The sequence below is a fragment of the Scyliorhinus canicula genome, chromosome 14 (genome assembly GCF_902713615.1).
Source record: "Scyliorhinus canicula chromosome 14, sScyCan1.1, whole genome shotgun sequence".
In the NCBI taxonomy this organism is placed as follows: Eukaryota; Metazoa; Chordata; class Chondrichthyes; order Carcharhiniformes; family Scyliorhinidae; genus Scyliorhinus; species Scyliorhinus canicula.
The window spans coordinates 93,126,374-93,149,923 of record NC_052159.1 but is presented as its reverse complement, the minus strand read 5'-3'; the positions used below and the strand labels follow the sequence as shown (position 1 = coordinate 93,149,923).

General features: G+C 47.8%; 1 protein-coding gene across 1 annotated transcript in view; it reads right to left on the bottom strand.

The window, feature by feature from the left end:
- LOC119977494 (pannexin-1-like) overlaps positions 1 to 17,196 on the bottom strand; it is a 70,278-nt gene extending 53,082 nt beyond the window's left edge. Inside the window, 1 exon segment of the mRNA XM_038818526.1 lies at positions 16,371 to 17,196. Within this exon segment, the coding sequence (XP_038674454.1) occupies positions 16,371 to 16,551 (181 nt within the window). The 5' untranslated portion in view covers positions 16,552 to 17,196.
- Positions 17,197 to 23,550: the final 6,354 nt, after the last annotated feature.

Sequence of the window (23,550 nt, the reverse complement as noted above, 5' to 3'; positions counted from 1 at the left end):
ATCTGTAAATAGTGCCCAGATTTCATTACCCTTTATGATAACAACTCCACAATCAATTGGGAGGACACACTTATCCCTGGTGACCCTTCACGCCATTCTGTAACCGGCCAAATTTAAATACTAATTGAAAAATTGCTCGTCTATAGCTTCAATCTTTTCTCTTCACGTCATATTGGAGTAGCAGATCAGCATGCATCAAGACAGTTTATGTCACTCTTCCTGACAATCTATTATTTATAAATTATAAGAGACAAAATGAACTTCAGCACGGAATATTAAAACAGCATTGGGTTGTAACTTTAAACGTACTGCAAACCACAATATGAAATCAAAACAGTGCCAGCTGGTACAAACACAGTTCTAATAGCGGAGCAGTCCTTATATACTGATATTCAAATTCCTTAAAGATTTTATTGATCACATGTGTACACAAAGAAATGAAGCTGCCTCATAGCCTGTATTATTAAAGAGTGTTGGTTTCACAAGCAGTGCTACGATGCAATATTTGCAAAATGGAGATTATTTTTAATAAGGTTGTTGCTTGCGCTCCAAATCTGCTTCACTCCAGAAATGAGGTGAATTAATCCCATAATTTTGCAGAACAATTTCCATTAGCAGCAATTCTTCAACCGCGGTGGAGTGTAAATTACAGCGAGAGAAGGGATTGCAAATTTACATGAAATTGTTTGTGCTGAAAAGGCTGGTGTACAAATTATTTACTCTGAAGCAATCATAGGTAAATTGAAACAATTGGTTTGGGTGTAATAAATTCCTTTGACATGCAAATTGACTGCAGCTGCAGGATTATCAAAAGCATTTAGTTCCACATGATACGTATGAAAGATTATAAAGTGTGGGAAGAAGGTTGGAAGTATAAAGCATTATGAAATTAACACTAAAGGGGCATATTCAGGACTATTTTATGAACATGCACACCCAGCTGGGCAGCACGGTGGCCTAGTGGTTAGCACAGCTGCCTCACGGCACTGAGGTCCCAGGTTCGATCCCGGCTCAGGGTCACTGTCCGTGTGGAGTTTGCACATTCTCCCCGTGTCTGCGTGGGTTCTGCCCCCACAACCCAAAAAAATGTGCAGAGTAGGTGGATTGGCCATGCTAAATTGCCCCTTAATTGGAAAAAATAATTGGGTAATCTAAATTTTTTTTTAAAACATGCACACCCAGCTTGGAGCACATTAAAATTGTGTGCAGAGTTCAGCACAGCCCAGAAAATGTTCCATTCATTGTGGCAATTGTCACGAGTTTACTGCAGCTAACGTTTGAAACTTCCAGTCAGCCTACATCGTGAGGGTATCACCACACTCAACCCTTCAAGATTTGGTGGTCAGCAGATAATCTTTCCACACATAAAGTTCATTTTCAGCACCTAATCAGTGTGAGTACCCTCCGTAGGGGTGGGCCGCCGGGGGGGGGGGGGGGGGGAGAGAGGAGGCACTGGGGGAGCAGCAACCGTGCACAGCACCATGCCAACCCCTAGATTTTGTGTACCCATTCCAGAGGCAAGTCTTGTCCCTGCCCAACCAACCGTCCATAACTCCCACCGACTGCTGAGGCCGTGTGGTCGAGGATATTGATACTAGGGAATGGGCAATCGTGGTTAAGTGAGCACTTCACACAACCAAGTAGATTCCGGTTTGTGGGCGTGCGATTTAGAATAAGGGAGTCATTGCCTAGCTTCCCAATCGGACCGTGATGCCTGGACACTGTGCCTGAACACTGCGGGAGGCAACACCACACATGCAGCAGCCAACATCCAAACACCCAGGGGAAGGGACACAACTCCAGGGACATGTCCACGCCGGAGGGTGGGTGAGTGCAACAGGTGTAATGATATGCACCACTGTATATACACAAGGGGTTAAGGTAAATACACTACAACTAAGTAACCACTAGAGGGAGCACCAAAGATGTATAAATACATAGACCAACAGGAAGTCAGCTTCTCTTCGCAGGAACGGCAGCTGGTGAGCTGGACACAGACAGGCAGCTCAGATGTAACATAGGATAAACGCTGGAGAGAGAACAAACTCACAAAAATAAAGCATCTTCTTCAACTGTAAGACTACGAGCTTTATTCAGACACAAGGAATAATACATGGTACCAGGACCAGGTGACTTCAGAACGCTTACTAGAAAAGTTACACAAGATGCAGACAAAGCACGATCGAAAACAGAAGTCGGACGTGGGGAGACTTCGCTGAGTCGATGCAACTCATTGGAACTCCACCGCAGCTGAAAACAACCGGTAATTTAAGTCATAGATGGAAAATCGTTAAACAAACGTTCGAACTGCATATCGTAGCTAATGAGTTGAGAGCGGCCCAAGATTAAATGAAAATAGCACTTCTCCGAGCAGGACATGAAGCGAGAGAAATCTATAACTGCTTTAATTACTTGAAAGGTGAAGACAACACCAATTAGAAGTAATAATTAAAAAATTTGAAGATTACTGTAACACCAGTAACAATGCTGCTTTTAGACATTCAATGCTCAAGAGACCAAATTGCACAGGGTATGAGTGATGCGAAACTCAAACAATCATCAGAACAGAAAGGATTCATGTTAGAAATCGCGATTGACAAGTGCAGATCACAAGAAAAAAAAAACTACGTTTTTAACAAGAATAAAACAGCGATAAAGTTCTTTTCCACGGGTGTGAAGAAGTTAAAATAGCGTCTGAGCACATTTTAAACTCCCTGGGAAACAAAATACGCAAATCTGGGTCTGTGCATGCGCAGGAAATGGCAGCCGTGCATGCGCAGGAAATGTCAGCCGTGCATGCGCAGTAGAAAAAAGACGTTTTCGATTCAGATCGTTCTGTGCATGTGCAAGCCGCACATGCGCAGTTTACAAAATAGCGCACAATAAAGGAAAAGCGATTTGAGCACGTGCAATCCATTCCTACGCTTTACGTCACGGGCATCATGACATCAGAGGCCCCGGGCCACGTCCACTTAAAGGGGAAATGTCCGAAAATTGAAAAAAAGAGTTTTAAAGCCACAAAACACAATTTGTTCACCTCGAAAGACAGAACAATGCCTGAACTTCTACCAGACATTGAAAATAACCTCCGCAGCACCCTGGAACAAGCGGTTTTCACCACCCAAAGTGAAGGGCACAATGACAAATCCGAACCAAAGAAGATGATTTGTTCATTGAACATGAAGAGCACAATAACAAATCCAAAACAAAAGAAGAAGAATACTCAGACATGGCTGAGTTATTCGGATATGATGATCATACAAGCATCAACGCCACGGTTGAAAAGCTCAACACAACTCTAATCATGGTAGTTGAGCCAATAGCATGATGCAATGGCAGATCGTCGATACGTTGGATGACAACAAACTGTCAAATACCCAAGAAGAAACGATGCCACACAGCGAGTATTGAACGACTCCGTTGAGCACAGATCGACTCCACAGCGAGACCACTGAATGACTCCACACAGAGAGCGATGAAAGACTCCACAGCGAGACCACTGCACAACTCCGTTGAGAGCGCACAGATCAACTCCACACAGGGAACGATGTCAGACTCCACAGAGAGAGCGATACAAGCCTCCACAGCGAGCTCTTTGACAGACTCCACAATGGGAGCAACTCAAGACTCCATAGCGAACGCCATGCATGAACAAGACCATGAAGGTCTATCCACCTTATCTGAGCAACCAGCAGCAGGCTATGAAATTCTACCAAGCTCACGTGAACAACAAAAAGACTATGAAAGTCTACCCAGCTGATTTGAGCCGCTAGAAGACTATGAAAGTCTACCCAGCTTATTTGAGCCACCAGAATAAAACTATGAAAGTCTACCCAGCTTATTTGAGCCACCAGAATAAAACTATGAAAGTCTACCCAGCTTATTTAACCAACAAGACACTGAATGTCAACGCACTGCATATGAGACTAGTGACAAAGAAATCACAATTCCCATACAAGATGTGCAAGATCACAGCGAGACTGACAGATCTCAGCTCATATGTACAGAAGCGCTCAACAATCAAAGTAAAACTACTCTCGAGTCCAGTGAGACCACGTCAATTAAAACCTCATCTGCTCTAACCTATCCACAAGAAAATGAAATCTTGAAGATTTTGACTCCAGAAGAGGAGCATCAAGAAATCAATGATGATCCACGTGAACCTGAAATGATTCCAGAAGAGGAGCACCAAGGAATCAAAGAGGAATCACATCAACTACAAAGGAGTGATGTCACCAGGATCGATGCAACATCAGATCATTCTCACAATCCTCAAGAAGAAATGCTCAATGAAACATCAGATACCACAAAGGGCACTGACACAAATAACTTTGAGAATGACTTGAATTATCCACACAGAAGTCTGTTGGGCGCAACAAGAACAACAACAAAAACTACAAGCACAACAAAGTCTACAAGAACAACAAACACAACGAGAAACATAACAAAGACAACAACAGCAAAAACAAACACGACAACAACAAGAACAATGAAAACAACAAAAACAGAAACAACAAGCACGACAAAATCAACAAGTACAAAAACAAAGACAAAAACGACAAAAACAACAACAATGGAACAATAACTTGTACGACATGGTACAACTCTACACGTGAAGGACAATGTAACAGCACAGCTCAAAACCATTGCAAGAGTACAAACATACCATGGCATGACAACGAATCTCAGAAATTCACATTTGCTCCACTACAAACAAGCAAAGCAGCTTTCAAGGAAGATGACATACAGAATCAATACCGCAAGCACAGGAAAAAGTCCAGGTCAGACAACAAAGATGACATACAGAATCTTTTTTTTTAAATTTATTGTACCCAATTCTTTTTTTTCCAATTAAGGGGCAATTTAGCGTGTTCAATCCACCTACCCTGCACATCTTTGGGTTGTGGGGGCAAACACAGGGAGAATGTGCAAACTCCACATGGACAGTGACCCAGAGCCGGGATCGAACCTGGGACCTCAGCGCCATGAGGCAACAGGGCTAACCCACAATACCACAAACACAGAAAAAAGGCCAGGTCAGACAACAAAGATGACATCCAGAGTCAATACCCAAGCACAGGATAACGTCCAGATCAGACAACAAAGATGACACACAGAATCGCTACCACAAGCATTTAAAAAAAAGTCTAAATCAGACTACAAAATTATTTGACCATTCGAACACCTCATGATGACTTCTTGGTTAGGTAAAGACAAGAACACTGACGACATTCACAAAGAAATGACAACATGAACATCACCACTTCAACAACAGAAGAAGAAAGGAACTTAACCAAACAAATTCATAATGTTTGGACTCATCATTTTTTAAAATTAACATTGGATTCATAAATATTAATTGGTTTTGTATAATCATCAATATCATCACAACTTGTACATATCATCATTTATCTACCTGTGTTGTACAATTTTCTTTAACAAAGTACAGAAAATATATAACAAGAATAAAAGGGGGATGTAGTGATATGCGCCACTGTATTTACACAGGGGGTTAAGGTAAATACACTACAACCAAGTAACCACTAGAGGGAGCACCAGAGATGTATAAATACATAGACAAACAGGACGTCAGCCTCTCTCTCTTCACAAGAACGGCAGCTGGTGAGCAGGACACAGACAGGAAGCTCAGATGTAACATAGTATAAGAGCTGGAGAGAGAACAAACTCATAGAAATAAAGCATCTCTTCAACTGTAAAACTAAGAGCTTTATTCAGACCCAAGGAATAATACAACAGGGAGGAGATCAGTAGCCGTTCCAGGTTATGTTATGTGCAGGTGTCTGGGGTACAGACTCTGGGGTCCAGTGAAGGGAGCCCGCTGCAGTCGGGAGTGCATGGGCAGAACATTCCGGGTGTGGGGGGGGGGATCAATGTGGGAATGGAGGCTCCCAGGGTGGAAGCCACCAATGTTTGTCAGTCTAACACCCACTCCCAATTCCTTACAGATATTGAACGGTATGGCCAGTATTTTGGACTACACACAACAGGCTCTCGTGGTGCTTCTGGTAGGTTGGGCGGCCATGCGCTGGAGACGGCAGCAGCAGCAGTGTCTGCAGATGTACGAGGTGGCGGCCCATGCCCTGAGGACCCATCCGCCCACCAGGTCAGGGAGGGATCCAGAGGGGGAGGGGTGGCCGCCAAGGTCCAGGGTGTACAGGCATCACTAGTTGTTTGAACAAATGACGGACAGCGCATGCCGCAATAGACTCCGCCTCAATAAGGGATGATGCAGCACCTGTCATGCCCTTGTGGACTTGGCACTACGTGGAGGACACCCGCTCCCGGTGGCCGTAAAGGCCAGCACAGCCTTGAAGTTTTACGCCTTGGGATCATTCCTGGGCTCGAGCAGGGACCTGTGTGGTATCTTGCAGGCCACAGCCCACAGGTGCATCCGGCAGGTCACGGTCGTCCTGTTTGCCAGGGCTGAAAACTATATCAACTTTGACATGGAGCAAAACCAACAGGATGCCTGGGCAGCAAGATTCTCCACCATCGCAGGGATGCCCCATGTCCAGGGGCTGATATAGTCTGCACACAGGTCACCTTGCGCTCACCAGCCATATGGGAGTGCTGTACATTAACAGGAAGGGGTTCCACTCCCTGAACCTGAACATTCAGCTCATGTATGCGACCAGCACATGAAGGTCATGCACATGTGTGCACGTTTCCCAGGGAGTGTGCACATCATCTATATCCTGGGACAGTCAGATATCCCAGGCCATTTTGAGGACCATCCCAGGATGCGCAGCTGGCTCTTGGGGGATAAGGGTTACCCGTTGACCTGGCTAACGGTGCCAGTAGAGAGGCCGGTGCGGCTACCCGATGCAACGAGGCCTATGTGGCCACCCGGGCTGATTTTGAGCGGTACATCGGTCTGCTCAAAATGTGGTTCCGATGTTTCAACTGCTCCGCTGGTGCCCTGCAGTACACCGCCTGGTGGATCGCCTACTTTCTGATGGTCTGCTATGTCTTCCACAGCATAGCAAATCAGCAGGGCAACGTGCTGGAGGATGGGGAAGAGGAACATGTGCCCACTTCCTCGTCCTCCGAAGAGGATGAAGATGATGAGGAGGCATCGGACCAGCAGGGGCAGGAGAACGATGCAGGACAGGGGACAGCAGCGAGGGTCCGGAAAGCCCGGAGGGTCAGGAAGGCCCTCATACTCATCCACTTGTGTCCTGGTCAAACATCAATACCTTACCCACCCCTATCTCCTTGGTCTGGTGACATTACTCCAGGGAACTGGGACTGTGTCCGCGCTGTCAGTGGGTCACTGTCGAAGGCAGGGGGTGATGATAACGCTCAGACAGCTGAGCGCCAGTGCTCCTCAATCTATGCCTTTGTCTGATGTCTGCTGAGTGCTTGCTCGCACCCATCACCTGCACATGGCGTGCCCAGGGAGGGGGTGATACCTTGAGAAATGGGTCAAGGGTTCGGGGGTTGGTTGACTTTGCGGAAGAAAGTGTCAGAGGTGTCATACTGCTTGTGGTCAAGTGTTTTTAATATGTTACAGGTATCCAAAAATTCCCCACTTACCCGATGGTGCCACTCCATTCTCCCCACCACCCTCACCATGCCCTGCCCCCCTTCCCCTGGTGCCCTCAGTGATCTTCAACGTGCTGTTCTTGAAAATACAGAAAAATGTGTCATTTGAAACATGGAAGTCTGGCAATATCTGGTCTGAGAGGATACAGGGAAAGATCCCACAAAAGGTTAACAGCAGCTGCAAAGAGCAGGATTATAAAATGCAGATTCTTTCTCACAAGCAGGCTTATCAAACACACAGGTTTCATGTGGTAAGCTAAAACAATGGCTCACACCTTAATTGAAATAAACTCTTAGTAAACAGCTGGAAAGGATGGGTGATGCTCAGTCGAATTTGGTGTTAATTCTAAGTGTAAAATTCTACGAACAACAAGTCAATTAAAAGAAAATTGGAGACGACCGGTCTACGAAAGACATAATTTAAAGTCAAAATCAAAGGCAAAGTTATGAGCTGGGGACAATTATAAAATTAAATTATTCGAAAGACAGAAATTAAAAGTAACACCTATTGAAACCAAAGGAACTTTGAACATCACAAAGCATTTTGTAATCAGATCTGAGAGGTGACGTTATGCCCAAAATGAATAATTAGTTGTATTCAAATGTTTACATCAAAGATATTTTTTAACAATCAAAGGGAAATAAGTTAATTTACAATAAGGCTCTAAAAACTTCATAATTGTTAGAAAGAGAATATAAACCCAGGGAGCAGCAACAACAACAGAAACAGCAACAGGAGAGAAGGGGAGGAGAACTCAGAGAGAGAGAGAGAGAGCTCGGTCATGGGAAAGACAAGACAAGCAGCCGAGTTTAAACAGTTATACATCTAAGGAAGACTAGAATTTAAACAGGAGTCAGAGTCAGCTTAGAGATAGCTAGCAGGGTTAGCTCTTATAGCTCAGTACATGGATCGACAAGACACAGCAACAGAGCTAACCAGCGAATACATCCCAAGAAGACCAGAATTTAAAGAAGATTGAGTGTCAAGGTGGGCCTGAAGGTCCCTACAACCAACCAGCAGGATCCAGAAGCAAGATCTTTTTACCTTTCTGTAAAGAAAGTGTTTGCAGTTTTTAAAAGAAAAAAATATAATAATAAAATAACTTAACTTAACCTGAAAAAGTGGTTTATTCCTGAAAGTCTACGTTACTTACTTAGCAATGCAGGACCCAGGACATCGATGCTACTAAGTGGTAAGTAGATAAAATCTTCGGTGAAGGTACGAGTTATACTGGGGAAAATATAGTTTGACCTGAATAGCACCCACCTAAGCCTGCATCGGAGTCAGGGAGTGAGAATTTCTGTTCACCATTTAGCATATTGGCCCTTTTTGGTGTAGGGGGAATTCTAAGAATAGTGAGTTTTCAAAAGTTTTCAAAAACAGTGCCTAACAATCCTTGCTTAACCGCTAACATCTAGGTGTATCCCAGGATGCACATCTGAGGTGGAGGCAGCCAGCAGCTTACCATGTCTCGTGGCCTTCGATGCCCCTGGCAGGCGTGCTCTGGGGTCGGAGGGCCCCGACTCACTTGTCGACGGCACGTGCGAAGCTGTGCCGCCCTGTCCCGTGTGCTGACTTTGAGATGCAGCCTCATCAGAGGGGTGGAACTCGGGGAGCCACTGGCCACCACCCCCACTCCATGGATGGGTCCAAGTTGGCACCCAGTACCCTTTCTTTCCGATCGGTGCCCATGGGGCCCCGGGGTTCACCTCAGGATGGAGGGGCAACTGGTTCGAGCCCCAGCTGCTCCAGTATCATCTGGCTCTACCAGCCCTGGGGGTGACCCATGGTGTGCGCCATTGGGTCGACCCCCTCGTCGATGCTTCAGTGATTGGGCCATGCTCTGCAGTGCCTCAGCATTGCCTACTTATGACTGGGACAACCTCCGCAGCACCTCGGCCATTTCCATCCAAGAGATGGATATGTCCCGCAGAACCTCATCATGGTCAGCCTGGTACTGGGTCACATACCCCAGCAAGTCGGACATTCTGCCGAGGCCTTCAGCCATAGCTGTCACCGACCGAGCGACGCCTTGGACACCTTCACTAATGGTGCAAACATCATGCACCTGAGAGTCCACTGCGGTCGCCACTCGAGCAGTGTTAGCCTCGGTACAACACATTGCCGCTGCCATCTCCTGCGCCTATAGGCACTGGGACTCCTCCAATCAGCTATCGACCTGCTGGGGGTGTCGCTGACATCTCCCTCCGAATGTCCTGGCCATTCCCTAATGTCTCCATCAGCTGAGGGAAAATTTCTTCCACAGGCTCAGCATCAGGCTGGGGCTCAGCTGGGTCCTGGGATCCAGCAGACCTCTGACTGCTGTCTCGCCTGGGGGTTCCTGCCTCCAGCTGACGTACATCAGCAACTGTGTGGTTCTCACCAGATTATGCCCCAGACGCGTAACTACTAACATCTCATACCAAGGTGTGTGTATCTGCGCTGGTGGGGTTTGGGAATGACAGCTATGATGCATCGACTGTGACATCCTCGGGCAGCACGGTGGCGCAGTGGTTAGCACTGCTGTCTCACACCGCCGAGGTCCCGCGTTCGATCCCGGCTCTGGGTCATTGTCCATGTGGCGTTTGCACATTCTCCCAGTGTCTGTGTGGGTTCTGCCCCACAACCCAAAGATGTGCAGGTTAGGTGGATTGAACACGCTAAATTGCCCCTTAATTGGGAAAAATGAATTGGGTACCCTAAAAAGACTGTGGCATCCTCGGAGCTCTGCTCGGAGGTGGTCTCATGGGTGGAAGGGGAGGGGCCTAGCCCGAATGCAGCCGGCCATGTCGGCAGGAGGGCCTGCGAGAGGATAGACATGTGGTCAGTGAGAAGGATGGGTCAATCATTATGGCAAAAACAACTCATGTGTGACAGGTCCTCAAGGTGGGGCCATATGGATCTCGATTCTGCGGCATGCACCAACCTCTGCATTGGTGATCGCTCTGTCCTCAGCCACCCCAGTCTCCTCCAGGGCCCGTTCCACCTTCTTGCGACACTGGAGGTCAGTCCTGGTCACACTCCCCGAGCTCATGGCCGCTGCCACTTCGTCCAAGGCGGCACTGGCCGCCCTGTGGCTCACCCTCCGGGACCCTCGGGGCAACAGGACATCTCTCTTGGCCTCCACCACATCGAGGAGCCTCCCCAGGTTTGCATCCCCAAATCGTGAGGCCGGACGCTTCGGCACCATGGCTGAGAGCTGAGTGGGGCTGGCTGTGCAAGTGCTGTTCAAGTGCTGCTTGACCTCATCAGCTTGCGAGCGCAGTCCTGGTGAACCGGCTGGTGAGCCTTCAGTTGCAGGGCCTCATTAATTGGATTCAATTAACACTGAATAGCGTTGCCAGCCTCGCCAGGCTGAGCGCCGGGAAGCTCCCAGCAGTTTCCGCTCGACATTTCCGGAGAATCGCATCCTACAACAGTGTTTATCAAAGTTTTTTTCCTGGGACCCACTTTTGCGAACCAGCCCATCATCATGCCACATGCACGTTTGCTTAATGCAAAAGGGGAGCCTGCTTAGTCCTCACAATCTCACTCCAATCAGGTCCACAGTACAAGAACGTAACGTGCATATCAGGTGCAGACTTAAGCCGGTTCTTTATGCCGTCTTCATCCTTATGAGAAGGGAAAATCCAATCTCATGCATGTAGGTTGCCGTAAAGGAAATAGCAATAAAATGCTTGATTTACTCCACATCGAATACTCCTGGGAGATGCTATTGCAGAATGCTGACAGCCTCCTGCATTTTTTATATGTTTTATTACAAACGTGTGTAAAAACAGTAATACATACAACCGACTCCACAACTTCACAATCCACAGTTTGTACATTCTTTCCCCCATTTTTACCACCTCCCTTCCTCCCCATCCTCTGCAACGAACAGTTCCTCAAACATGTCATGAACAATCGTACCATGTCTCGAAGACCTCCTCCGACCACCTCAACTTGAATTTGATCTTTTCTAACCAGAGAAAGTCATACAGGTCAGGCCACCACCCCCGGCAGAGTCTCCAACCTGCAATTCAGCAAGATTCTTTGCCAAGCAATTAGAGAGGCGAAGGCCACAACATCAGCCCCCTTCTCCTCCAGCAGCTCCGGGATTTCCGATACTCCAAAGATTGCCACCATTGGGTCCGGTCTAACGTCCATCCCCACTATCTTAGATATCGTCCCAAACACCGCTTCCCTGTATCTCTCCAGCTTCTCGCAATCGCAGAACATCTACACATGATTCGTCGGCCCCTGCCCGCACGTCTCGCACTCATCAGCACACCTTGAATGAACCCACTCACCCTCACCCGAATTATATGCATTCTATGCACTACTTTGAATTGGAACAAGCTCATCCTCGTGCAAGAGGGGGTTGAATTCACCCTGCACATCGCCTCACACCACAGACCCAGTCTATTCCCCCCACATCTCCTCCTTCCCACCTGCTCTTAATCCACAGCACGTCCCTTTCCCCTCCAACCACCCATATTACGTGCCCAACCCTACCCTCTCCTGACTTGTCCCTGAGCAGCAGTTGCTCCAATAGGGTATATCCAAGCAACCTGGTAAACGGCCTCCACTCCTTTCTTACCAAGCCCCGCACCTGCATATATCTAAATTCACTACCCCTCGGCAGTTGAATCCTTTTGGCATGTTTTCAATGTGCTGTCACAGGTCAGGTACAACAGCTTTGTCTTTTCATTTGGAGTCAGCTGTAATTTAATATTTTTCAATATATAAAAGGTAAAAGAGGAAAAAAATAGGCATTGGACCACTGGAAAACGTGGCTGGAGAAGTGATAATGTGTGTTGTATGTAGGGAAATGGCAATGAGAGAAATTTTTAATTTTGAAAGAGAAGTGGTCGGTGAAAGATTCCTTTTGAGACTGAGACCCCAGAGCCCATAAGACATAGGAGCAGAATTCGGTCACTCGGCCCATTGAGTCTGCTCCACCATTCAATCAAAGAGGCAGACGAACTGAATAGTTACTTCGCCTCAGTCTTCACGATGGAAGACACAGTGGGATGCCAGAGCTCCAGGAGAATCAGGGGGCAGAGGTGAGTGCAATGGCCCTCACTAAGGAGAAGGTTCTGGGGAAACTGAAAGGTCTGAAGGTGGATAAGTCACCTGGACCGGATGGACTACACACCAAGGTTCTAAAGGAGATAGCTCAGGAGATTGTGGAGGCATTGGTGGTGATCTTTCAGGAATCACAGGAGGCAGGAAGGGTCCCAGGGGACTGGAAAGTGGCTAATGTAACACCGCTGTTTAAGAGGAGAGGGAGGCAGAAAACGGGAAATTATAGGTCGGTTAGCCTGACTGGTCATTAGTAAAATTTTAGAGTCTATTATCAAAGATGAGATCACGGAGTACTTGGAAGTGCAAGATAAAATAGGACTGAGTCAGCACGGTTTTGTCAAAGGGAGGTCGTGTCTGACAAATCTTTTAGAGTTCTTTGAGGAGGTAACATAAGAACTAGGAGCAGGATTAGGCCATCTGGCCCCTCGGGCCTGCTCCGTCATTCAATGAGATCATGGCTAATCTTTTGTGGACTCAGCTCACTTTCCAGCCCGAACACCATAACCATTAATCCCTTTATTCTTCAAAAAACTATATCTATCTTTATAATAAAAACAATTTATGAAGGATCCTCAACTGCTTCACTGGGCAAGGAATTCTATAGATTCACAACCCTTTGGGTGAAGAAGTTCCTCCTAAACTCAGTCCTAAATCTACTTCCCCTTATTTTGAGGCTATGCCTCCTAGTTCTGCTTTCACCCGCCAGTGGAAACAGCCTGCCCGCATCTATCCAACCTATTCCTTCATAATTTTATGTTTCTATAAGATCCCCTCCCTGCATCCTTCTAAATTCCAACGAGTACAGTCCCAGTCTACGTAACCTCTCCTCGTAATCCAGCCCCTTCAGCTCTGGGATTAACCTAGTGAATCTCCTCTGCACACCCTCCAGCGCCTGTACGTCCTTTCTCAGGTAAGGAGACCAAAACTGAACACAATACCCCAGGTGTGGCCTCGCAAACACCTTATACAATTGCAGCATAATCTCCCTAGTCTTAAACTCCATCCCTCTAGCAATGAAGGACAAAACTCTATTTGCCTTCTTAATCACCTGTTGCTCCAGGAGATAGATAGGTTCTTGATTAATAAGGAGATCAGGGGTTATGGTGAGAAGGCAGGAGAATGGGGATCAAAAAAATATCAGCCATGATTGAATGGCGGAGCAGACTCGATGGGCCGAGTGGCCAAATTCTGCTCCTATGTCTTATGGACTCTGGGGTCTCAGTCACAAAAGGAATTTTTCACCGACCACTTCTCTTTCAAAATTTAAAATTTCTCTCATTCGCCATTTCCCTGCATATAACACACATGGACGTTGCATCTTTATTTACATTGGCACAATTGACAAAACCATATCTCAAGAAATCATCTTTATACTGCTCTGTTCTTGAGTTATGTTTCTTCTACCGCTCTGTCCTGCCATAGATTCTCCGAAGCAGCTCTCTCCAGCAGATTCAGATGAGAGATCCTGGCCAATATACACTGCCTGTTTGTGTCTCTGGACTCTCTTCCTTGTAACAAAATGATCCATCTTCACAGCCGTCTTAACTTGCTCTCCTCCATGATTTGACTGCACGTGCAGGGTGCTTGACGTCAGGTGTACGCGCAGGACGCATGACCTGCTTATTGCTGCCACTTCTGAAAGGAAGACTGATCACAGCCTTTCTCATTTTAAAAGTTTCTAGCGACCACCATTCTCAATTTAAATGCCAGTAGCAGCCGTTGAGCACTTCTCCTATGATCGGGACAACCGCGGAAATGCTGTGACTGATCGCTCCACAACCCTCCCGACACATGCAATTTGAAAAACCCTGCTCTGCAATACACTCCAAGAAGGAGGCCGGTTTAGCTTAGTTGGCCGGACACCTGTTTCGTGATGCAGAGCGAAGCTAGCAGCGCGGGATCAATTCTCATACCAGCTGAGGGTATTCATGAATGCCCCACCTTCTCAACGTTACCTCTCACGCGAGGTGTGGTGATCCTCAGGTTAAATCACCTCTAGTCAGCTCCCCCCCTCAAAGGGGAAAGCTGCCTATGGTCATCTGGGACTGTGGAGTCTTTACATTTACACTCCAAGTGCTGTGCTGTGATCAGCACCAATCAATCTTATTGTTTACATTTTAAAATCATTAGTTAAGAGTGGCTAAGAAATACGTTTTTGTGTAGTCCCTGATGTTAAGTTCAGTTTTTGGTATATATTTTAACCTGAGATACTCGGGGTACAAATTTTCATGTGCTGGGAGTGCATGTCAGAAACGTATGCAAGCAGCTCTCAAAAAGCATGATGGGAGAAAAACTGCACGCCCAAATTCCAACACATTCTCCTGACAAATTGGGGCACTGGAGAAGAAATGGAATTCCCTGATGAGGTTAGGTATTTTACCTGAAAGTACTTCTTCCAGGTAAACAAACATTTTCTACATGATTAATTATGGAAATCGCAAAATTGTTCCAGCACAGAAAGAGGCCATTCAACCCCATTGTGTCTGCGCTGGCTGTCCAAATGAGCAATTCACCTGGTGCTATTCTTCTGCCTTCTTCCCCCTAGCCCTACAAATGTTTCCTTTTCAGATAATATTCCAATTCCCTCTTGAAGGCATAAGTTGAACCTGCCTCCAACCACACTCTCAGACAGTGCATTCCGGATCCTCACCAAGCGGTGCATGAAAATATTTTTCCTTATGTCTCCATTGCTTTTTCTGCCAATTACCTTGAATCTGCGCACTCTCATTCTCAATCCTTCCACCAATGGGAACAGTTTCTCCCTGTCCAGACCCCCTCATTGTTTTGATTACCTCTATCAAATCTCCTCTCAACCTTCGCTTCTCCAAGGAAAACAGTGCCAACTTCTTCAATTTATCTACGTAATTGAAATTCCTCATTCTTTGAAAAGTTCTCATGAATCTTTGCTGCGCTCTAACACGTTCAGGTCTTTCCTAAAGTGTGGCACCCAGAGCTGGACACAACACTCCAGCTGAGGCTTTTATATAGATGTATTTACACCACTAACAGACTCATTTTTTTGGAGAAATCCTGCTACAGCTGACTGGCAGACCTTATTTTGCATATGGGAAGATGGCTGAGTTGTCGTAATCCAGGGGCCCAGTCTAATGCTCTGCCGACAGGGATTCAAATACCACCACAGCAGTTGTGGAATTTAAATTCAATTTAGTGAAAACTAATCTCAGTAATGATGACCATGGAACTGTCACTGATTGTCATAAAAACCCATCTGGTTAACTAATGTCCTTTAGGGAAGGAAATCTGAAGACCCTTCCTTGTCTGATGGGCATGTGACTCCAGAGCCACAGTCACATGGTTGACTCTTAACTGCCAGCTGAAATGGCCAAACAAGCCATTCTAGTTTAGCTCAATTGGCTGGATGGCTGGTTTGTGATGCAGAGCAAAGTTCAATTCCTGTACCTGCGGAGGTTATTCATAATGGCTCTGCTATCACAACCTTGCCCCTTGCAAGGTGTGGTGATCTGCAGGTTAAACCACCACCAGTCACACTCCCCCTCAAAGGGGAAAGTAGCCAATGATCATCTGGGATGATAATTATTATATGTCTTTTACACATAAGACAATCAACATCCCCTCCTCCTCCTCCACCCACAATATGAATTAGTTTTTGTTTGAAATATTATCTGCACAAGTAGACAGCCTGGTGTGGGCACGTGAGTGGCGGTGTTGCTGACTACACACGGCATAGGGAAAAGAGGAAGTGCCCCGCGCTTACCCACTGAGATTTCTTGAGCAAAGGCCAGAGAGATGAGTAGGAGAGGCAGACCGGCCGACACCAGGGTCACCATCTTATCCACGGCCAGTTCCAGCCTCACTCCCCGGAGTCTGCAGCCGCCCGGCTCCTTCAGCAGAAAATCCGAGAACACGTACTCGGCTGCAGCGTGCGTTATAGCCATCGCCCAGAGCCGCCGCTTCCCCCAGCTTCCTGAACAAATGCGTGCCGACTTTTCCCAGCTGGAGTCCGGGGTGCATGAGGATGTCGAATGCAGCGTCCAAAGGGCGGCACAGCCACGGTGGCTGATTTGCTGGGTGGGGGGTAGAAAACTGGGGTGTGGCTCCGCCGGGGGGAAGGGGACAGGCAGCTTGAGCCCGGCTGCTTCCCGCAGTGTCTGGAATGGTCCCCAAACTGGAGCTCGATCCCCCGGTTCCCCCAGGCCGGCTTTCACTTTCACGTGTGCCAGCCTTGGGATTTGACTCTGTCAGCTGCACTTCCGGACGCTGCCCTCGGCTGCGAGAAGGTACAGATGCCCGGAACACTGTCACATACACCAACATGCTGCAGTGTTATCACAAAGAAAGGCTCACTCACAATGGGAGGGATGCTCCACGCTGAACCATGATGTATGCCCAGAGGACAAAGCAGCAACAACAAAAAAAACAAGGCTTCCTGTTATGGGACTGCCAATTTTTAAAAACATTTTAAGCAGGGATTTGCATTTAAATAGCGCCATTCACGACGGCTCGTCTTCCCAAATTGCAAAGCACAATGGTATTTACAATTAACATTTATGAAAATGTTTTTTTTGAAGATGAGGTATGCATACAGCACCAAAAATATAGAAGGTACACGTCCAAGCAAGTTTTAAAAGTGATCAGCCTTTCATGCTATAATTTCCAGGGCTATGGGTGAAAAGAAATCTCAACCTCTACTCTTTCTAACAATTACTTTAAATCTATGCTGCCGGTTATTGACTTCCTTGCCAAGTGAATTAGATCCTTTCTGGCCACTCAATCTATGCCTCTCATAATTGTGATGTGGAGATGCCGGCGTTGGACTGGGCTAAGCACAGTAAGAAGTCTTACAACACCAGGTTAAAGTCCAACAGGTTTGTTTCAAACACTAGCTTTCGGAGCACTGCTCCTTCCTCAGGTGAATGAAGAGGTATGTTCCAGAAACATATATATAGACAAATTCAAAGATGCCAGACAATGCTTAGAATGCGAGCATTTGCGTGTAATCAAATCTTTACAGATCCAGAGATAGGGGTAATCCCAGGCTAAAGAGGTGTGAATTGTCTCAAGCCAGGACAGTTGGTAGGATTTCGCAAGCCCAGGCCAGATGGTGGGGGATGAATGTAATGTGACATGAATCCAAGATCCCGGTTGAGGCCGTACTCATGCGTGCGGAACTTGGCTATAAGTTTCTGCTCGGCAATTCTGCGTTGCCGCATGTCCTGAAGGCCGCCTTGGAGAACGCTTACCCGGAGATCAGAGGCTGAATGCCCTTGACTGCTGAAGTGTTCCCCGACTGGAAGGGAACATTCCTGCCTGGTGATTGTCGTGCGATGTCCGTTCATTCATTGTCGCAGTGTCTGCATGGTCTCGCCAATGTACCACGCTTCGGGACATCCTTTCCTGCAGTGTATGAGGTAGAAAACATTGGCCGAGTCGCACGAGTATGTACCGCGGACCTGGTGGGTGGTGTTCTCACGTATAATGGTGGTATCCATGTCGATGATCTGGCACGTCTTGCAGAGATTGCCACGGCAGGGTTGTGTGGTGTCATGGTCGCTATTCTGAAGGCTGGGTAGTTTTCTGCAAACAATGGGTTGAGGTTGCGCGGTTGTTTGAAGGCAAGTAGTGGGGGCGTGGGGATGACCTTGGCAAGATGTTCATCTTCATCGATGATGTGTTGAAGGCTGCGAAGAAGATGTCGTAGTTTCTCCCCTCCAGGAAAGTACTGGACGACGAAGGGTACTCTGTCAGTTGTGTCCCGTGTTTGTCTTCTGAGGAGGTCCATGCGGTTTTTTGCTGTGGCGCGTTGGAACTGTCGATCGATGGGTCGAGCGCCATATCCCGTTCGTACGAGGGCATCTTTCAGCATCTGTAGATGTCTGTTACGCTCCTCCTCGTCTGAGCAGATCCTGTGTATATGGAGGGCTTGTCCATAGGGGATGGCTTCATTAATGTGCTCAGGGTGAAAGCTGGAGAAGTGGAGCATCGTGAGGTTATCTGTGGGCTTGCGGTAAAGTGAAGTGCTGAGGTGACCGTCCTTGATGGAGATGAGCGTGTCCAAGAATGCAACTGATTTTGGAGAGTAGTCCATGGTGAGTCTGATGGTGGGATGGAACTTATTGATGTCATCGTGTGGTCGTTTCAGTGATTCTTCGCCGTGGGTCCAAAGGAAAAAAATGTAATCGATGTATCTGGTGTATAACGTCGGTTGAAGATCCTGTGCGGTGAGGAAGTCTTGTTCAAACTTGTGCATGAAGATGTTGGCATATTGAGGTGCAAATTTGGTACCCATGGCTGTTCCATGCATCTGGGTGAAGAATTTGTTGTCGAAGGTGAAGACGTTGTGATCTAGAATGAAGTGGATGAGTTGCAGAATTGCGTCTGGAGATTGGCAGTTGTCGGTGTTGAGGACTGAGGCTGTTGCAACAATGCCATCGTCAATGCCATCAATGCCATCTTATAATTGTATAAACCTCAATTAAATCTCTCCTCAGCCTCTTTCATTCAAATGAAAACAGTCCCAGCCTAAAAATTTTCCGTTCCTGATATCATCCTTTTAAAACTCCTCTCTAGTGCGAACACTCGATATTCACAAAGCAGAACACAAATCTATGATGCAGATATTTAGATTAATAAGTAATGAATGATATTGTGGTGAATCACAGTCCGTGTAATTCACACTTATTATATATGATGTACTGTGTATATGTAAGCTCGGTATACAAGCAGTTGCGCGGCTCTGCCCATAGGGGGAGATGAGGAGTTTGTACTGGGCTCCACCCTTGGCTCCGCCCATGGCTCCTCCCACCAACCGGAAGTATAAAGCTTGTCAGTCGTGAGCCTGCCTGCCAGTTCATCCCGTCGCAGGCAGGCTCTGTTGTAAGACTATTAAAACCACTGTTTACTTCCAACCACATGTCGTGTGAATTGATGTTCACATCAATTTAATAGTCTTAGGAAACAAGAAGAAATCAAAGAAACAACTATGGAATCAGCCCTCAAACCTGACTGACTAGAACTCGACCCGCAGGCTGCAGAGGCGCGGCCACCCAGCCATCACGCAGCCCCAGTGCGCCATTTTTGCAGACAGCCCCAGCACCCACGGCAGCACTGCCCAGCCCGTAACGCGACCTGCAGCTGCTGCGGTCGCAAAGGACACTATGCCTGGGTCTGCCTGGCAAAGCAGGCCTCCTCTCCTAACTCCCCCGCAGCCCAGAGCACTCGTTTCCAGAATCTGCAGGCCCAAAAATGCTGCTGCCTGTACTCCGGCTCCACCCCCAAATGACACGTGCGACTCATGGGGGCCGCCATCTTGGCAACCCCCCTCCACGCGGCCGGCCACGTGCAATCCACGGGAGCGGCCATCTTCTTCCAACTAAGAAATTCGTCTAGAAGAATACGAACTCAGAGGGCAGTCATCATGGGGCCACTCCAGCACAGCTGATCAAGCCGACGACTACCCGCAACTCAGTGCAGTGATACTGGACCAGTCGCGTCCAAAACACCTCCGAAATTCAATGATGACCGTTCAAATCAACGGCTACAGTACACCATGCCTCTTCGACTCCGGGAGCACCAAGAGCTTCGTACACCCAGATCTGGTAAGACGCTGTTCGCTCCCTATTTTCCCTGCACGGCAAACTATCTCCCTCGCTTCGGGCTCCCACTCTGTTCACCACCAAGGGTGCACCGTCGCGACGCTAACGATCCAGGGCACCAGCTACTCAAACTTCCAGCTGTACGTGCTCCCTGAACTCTGCGCCCCACTCCTACTGGGACTCAATTTCCAGTGCAACCTCAAAAGCCTCACACTCAGCTTCGGCGGGCCCTTGCACCCACTCACTATTTGCAGCCTCACCACACTAAAAATCGACCGCCCTCCACTCTTTGCCAATCTCAAGCCGGACTGCAAACCCGTAGCCACTCACAGCAGGCGATACAGCCTGCAAGACAGGGTGTTTGTCAGAACCGAGGCCCATCCCATAGGCTTCTACATGAGGGGATCATAGAGGCCAGTAATAGCCCCTGGAGAGCTCAGGTGGTGGTCGTCAAGACCGGGGAAAAATTCTGAATGGTAGTGGACTGTAGCCAGACCATTAATCGCTTCACGCTCCTTGACGCGTATCCCCTCCCCAGAATTGTAGACATGGTGAATCAGATCGCCCATTATAAAGTCTACTCCACGGTGGATCTGAAGTCTGCATACCATCAGCTCCCAATCCGCCCGGAGGATCGCCACTTCACGGCATTTGAGGTCGACGGCCACCTCTTCCACTTCCTCTGGGTTCCCTTTGGCATCACTAATGGGGTCTCGGTGTTCCAACGAGCAATGGACCGAATGGTGGACCAGTACAGGCTGCGGGCCACGTTTCCGTACCTGGATAACGTCATCATCTGCGGCCACGACCAGCAGGACCACGACGCTAACCTCGATCGATTTCTCCAGATGGCCCAGAAGCTCAACCTCACGTATAACACGGAGAAATGCGTTTTCCGCACGACCAGGCTAGCCATCCTCGGCTATGTCGTGGAGAACGGAGTCCTGGGCCCCGACCCGGACTGTATCGTCCCCTCTTACAACTCCCTCTCCCTCATTGTCCCAGGGCCCTCAAAAGGTGCCTGGGGTTTTTCTCATATTATGCCCAGTGGGTCCCCCAGTATGCGGACAAAGCCCGCCCACTATTTAAGGCCACACTCTTCCCTCTATCGGATGAGGCTCGTCAGGCCTTCACTCGTATCAAGGAGGACATCGCCAAAGCGGCCATGCGGGCGGTGGATGAATCCGTCCCCTTTCAGGTAGAGAGCGATGCCTCAGAGGTCGCTCTCACAGCCACTCTCAACCAGGCAGGGAGACCAGTCGCCTTCTTCTCCCGAACCCTCTCTGCTTCGGAACTTCGACACTCCTCAGTCGAAAAGGAAGCTCAAGCCATCGTGGAAGCTTTACGTCACTGGAGGCACTACCTTGGAGGTTCACCCTCATCACCGACCAAAGATCGGTTGCCTTTATGTTCGACAACTCTTAAAGGGGCAAAATCAAAAATGATAAGATCCTACGGTGGAGGTCGAACTCTCCACCTACAAGTACGACATTATGTACCAACTGGGGAAGCTCAACGAGCCCCCAGATGCCCTGTCCTGCGGCACGTGCGCCAGCGCGCAAGACGACCGCCTGAAAGCTATCCACAATGACCTCTGCCACCCGGGGGTCACCCGGCTCGCCCACTACATCAAAGTCCGAAACCTGCCTTTCTCCACCGAGGAGGTAAAGGCCATCATCAGGGACTGCCTGATCTGTGCGGAGTGCAAACCGCACTTCTATAGACCAGACAGGGCCCACCTGGTCAAGGCCTCCCGGCCCTTTGAACGCCTCGCTATCGATTTCAAAGGGCCACTTCCCTCGACCAATAGGAATGTGTACTTCCTGAACGTCATCGCCGAGTTCTCTCGCTTTCCCTTTTCTATCCCGTGCCCCGATATGACCTCCCACACAGTCATTAGGGCCCTGCACAGCATCTTCACCCTGTTTGGTTTCCCCAGCTACGTACACAGCGACAGGGGTTCGTCCTTTATGAGCGACGAGCTGCCTCAGTACCTGCTCGAATAGGGCATCACCTCGAGCAGGACTACCAGCTACAACCCCAGGGGGAACGGGCAGGTGGAGAGGGAGAACGCGACGGTCTTCCAGACCGTCCTACTGACCCTCCGGTCCAGGAATCTCCCGACCTCCCATCGGCAGGAGATCCTCCCCGACGTGCTCCATGCTATTAGGTCCCTCCTATGTACGGCCACCAACCAGACCCCTCACGAGCGGCTATTTGTTTATTCCAGGGGCACTACCACGGGGGTTTCGCTCCCAGCATGGTTGAAGACACCGGGCCCGGTTCTCCTCTGGGAGCACGTCCGGACTCACAAAACTGACCCACTCGTAGAGAGAGTGCTCCTGCTCCATTTTACAGGGGGTGAATGTGGTGAATCACAGTCCGTGTAATTCACACTGTTATTATATATGATGTACTGTGTCTAAGTAAGCTCGGTATACGAGCAGTTGCGCGGCTCTGCCCATAGGGGGAGATGAGTTTGTACTGAGCTCCACCCTTGGCTCCGCCCATGGCTCCTCCCACCAACCGGAAGTATAAAGCTTGGCAGTTGTGAGCCTGCCTGCCAGTTCATCCCGTCGCAGGCAGGCTCTGTTGTAAGACTATTAGAACCACTGTTCACTTCCATCCACGTGTCGTGTGAATATAGAATACAGATATAGAATCACAAAGTTCTACAGCATTGAAAGAGACCTTTCAGCCCATCATGACCATGTTGACTCCAAAAGGCTATCCACTTGGGTCCCATTCCCCTAGTCTATTTATCCAGAGGATCTTATGAAAAATAAATCACTTAGCTGGGTTTTGTGTTTAGAATTGAGATGAGGCTCTTGTTATTTGGAGTAAATTGGCAGAACTTAGATCATATATAAATTTTCAGTTAAAGATGGAAATTCGGAAGTTGTAATTTGGCTTTCAAATTCCTCCTGAGGTTGTGCTGAAAAAGTACTTCACCAATAGATTTAGGATTGAAACAACTGTAAAGTTGTAGAATTTACCCACTAATTTTACACTAAGCATGGCCAATACATTTAGGGAATGTGAATTTTTAACAGAGTTACCAATTATAATTACTGCCAAAGAACCTCCCTAGTCTTAAAAACATAACTTTAGAAGTCTCATTCTTTCAGAATTTAATTGATGTCAGAGATTTATAAGAAGACATAACGTCTTCATTTTTTTCCTGTTTCTTCTATCTCTACCTCTTAATCCCAGTTTGCTTTCTCAATCATTAGTTTGCTTTGTGTACACAATTTTAATTTAATTTGCACTTGATAGTCAATACTTTCTGGTTTAGAGTCTGTGTGCCTCAATGAAGATTCTTTAATCAGGTCTGTTGAAAAA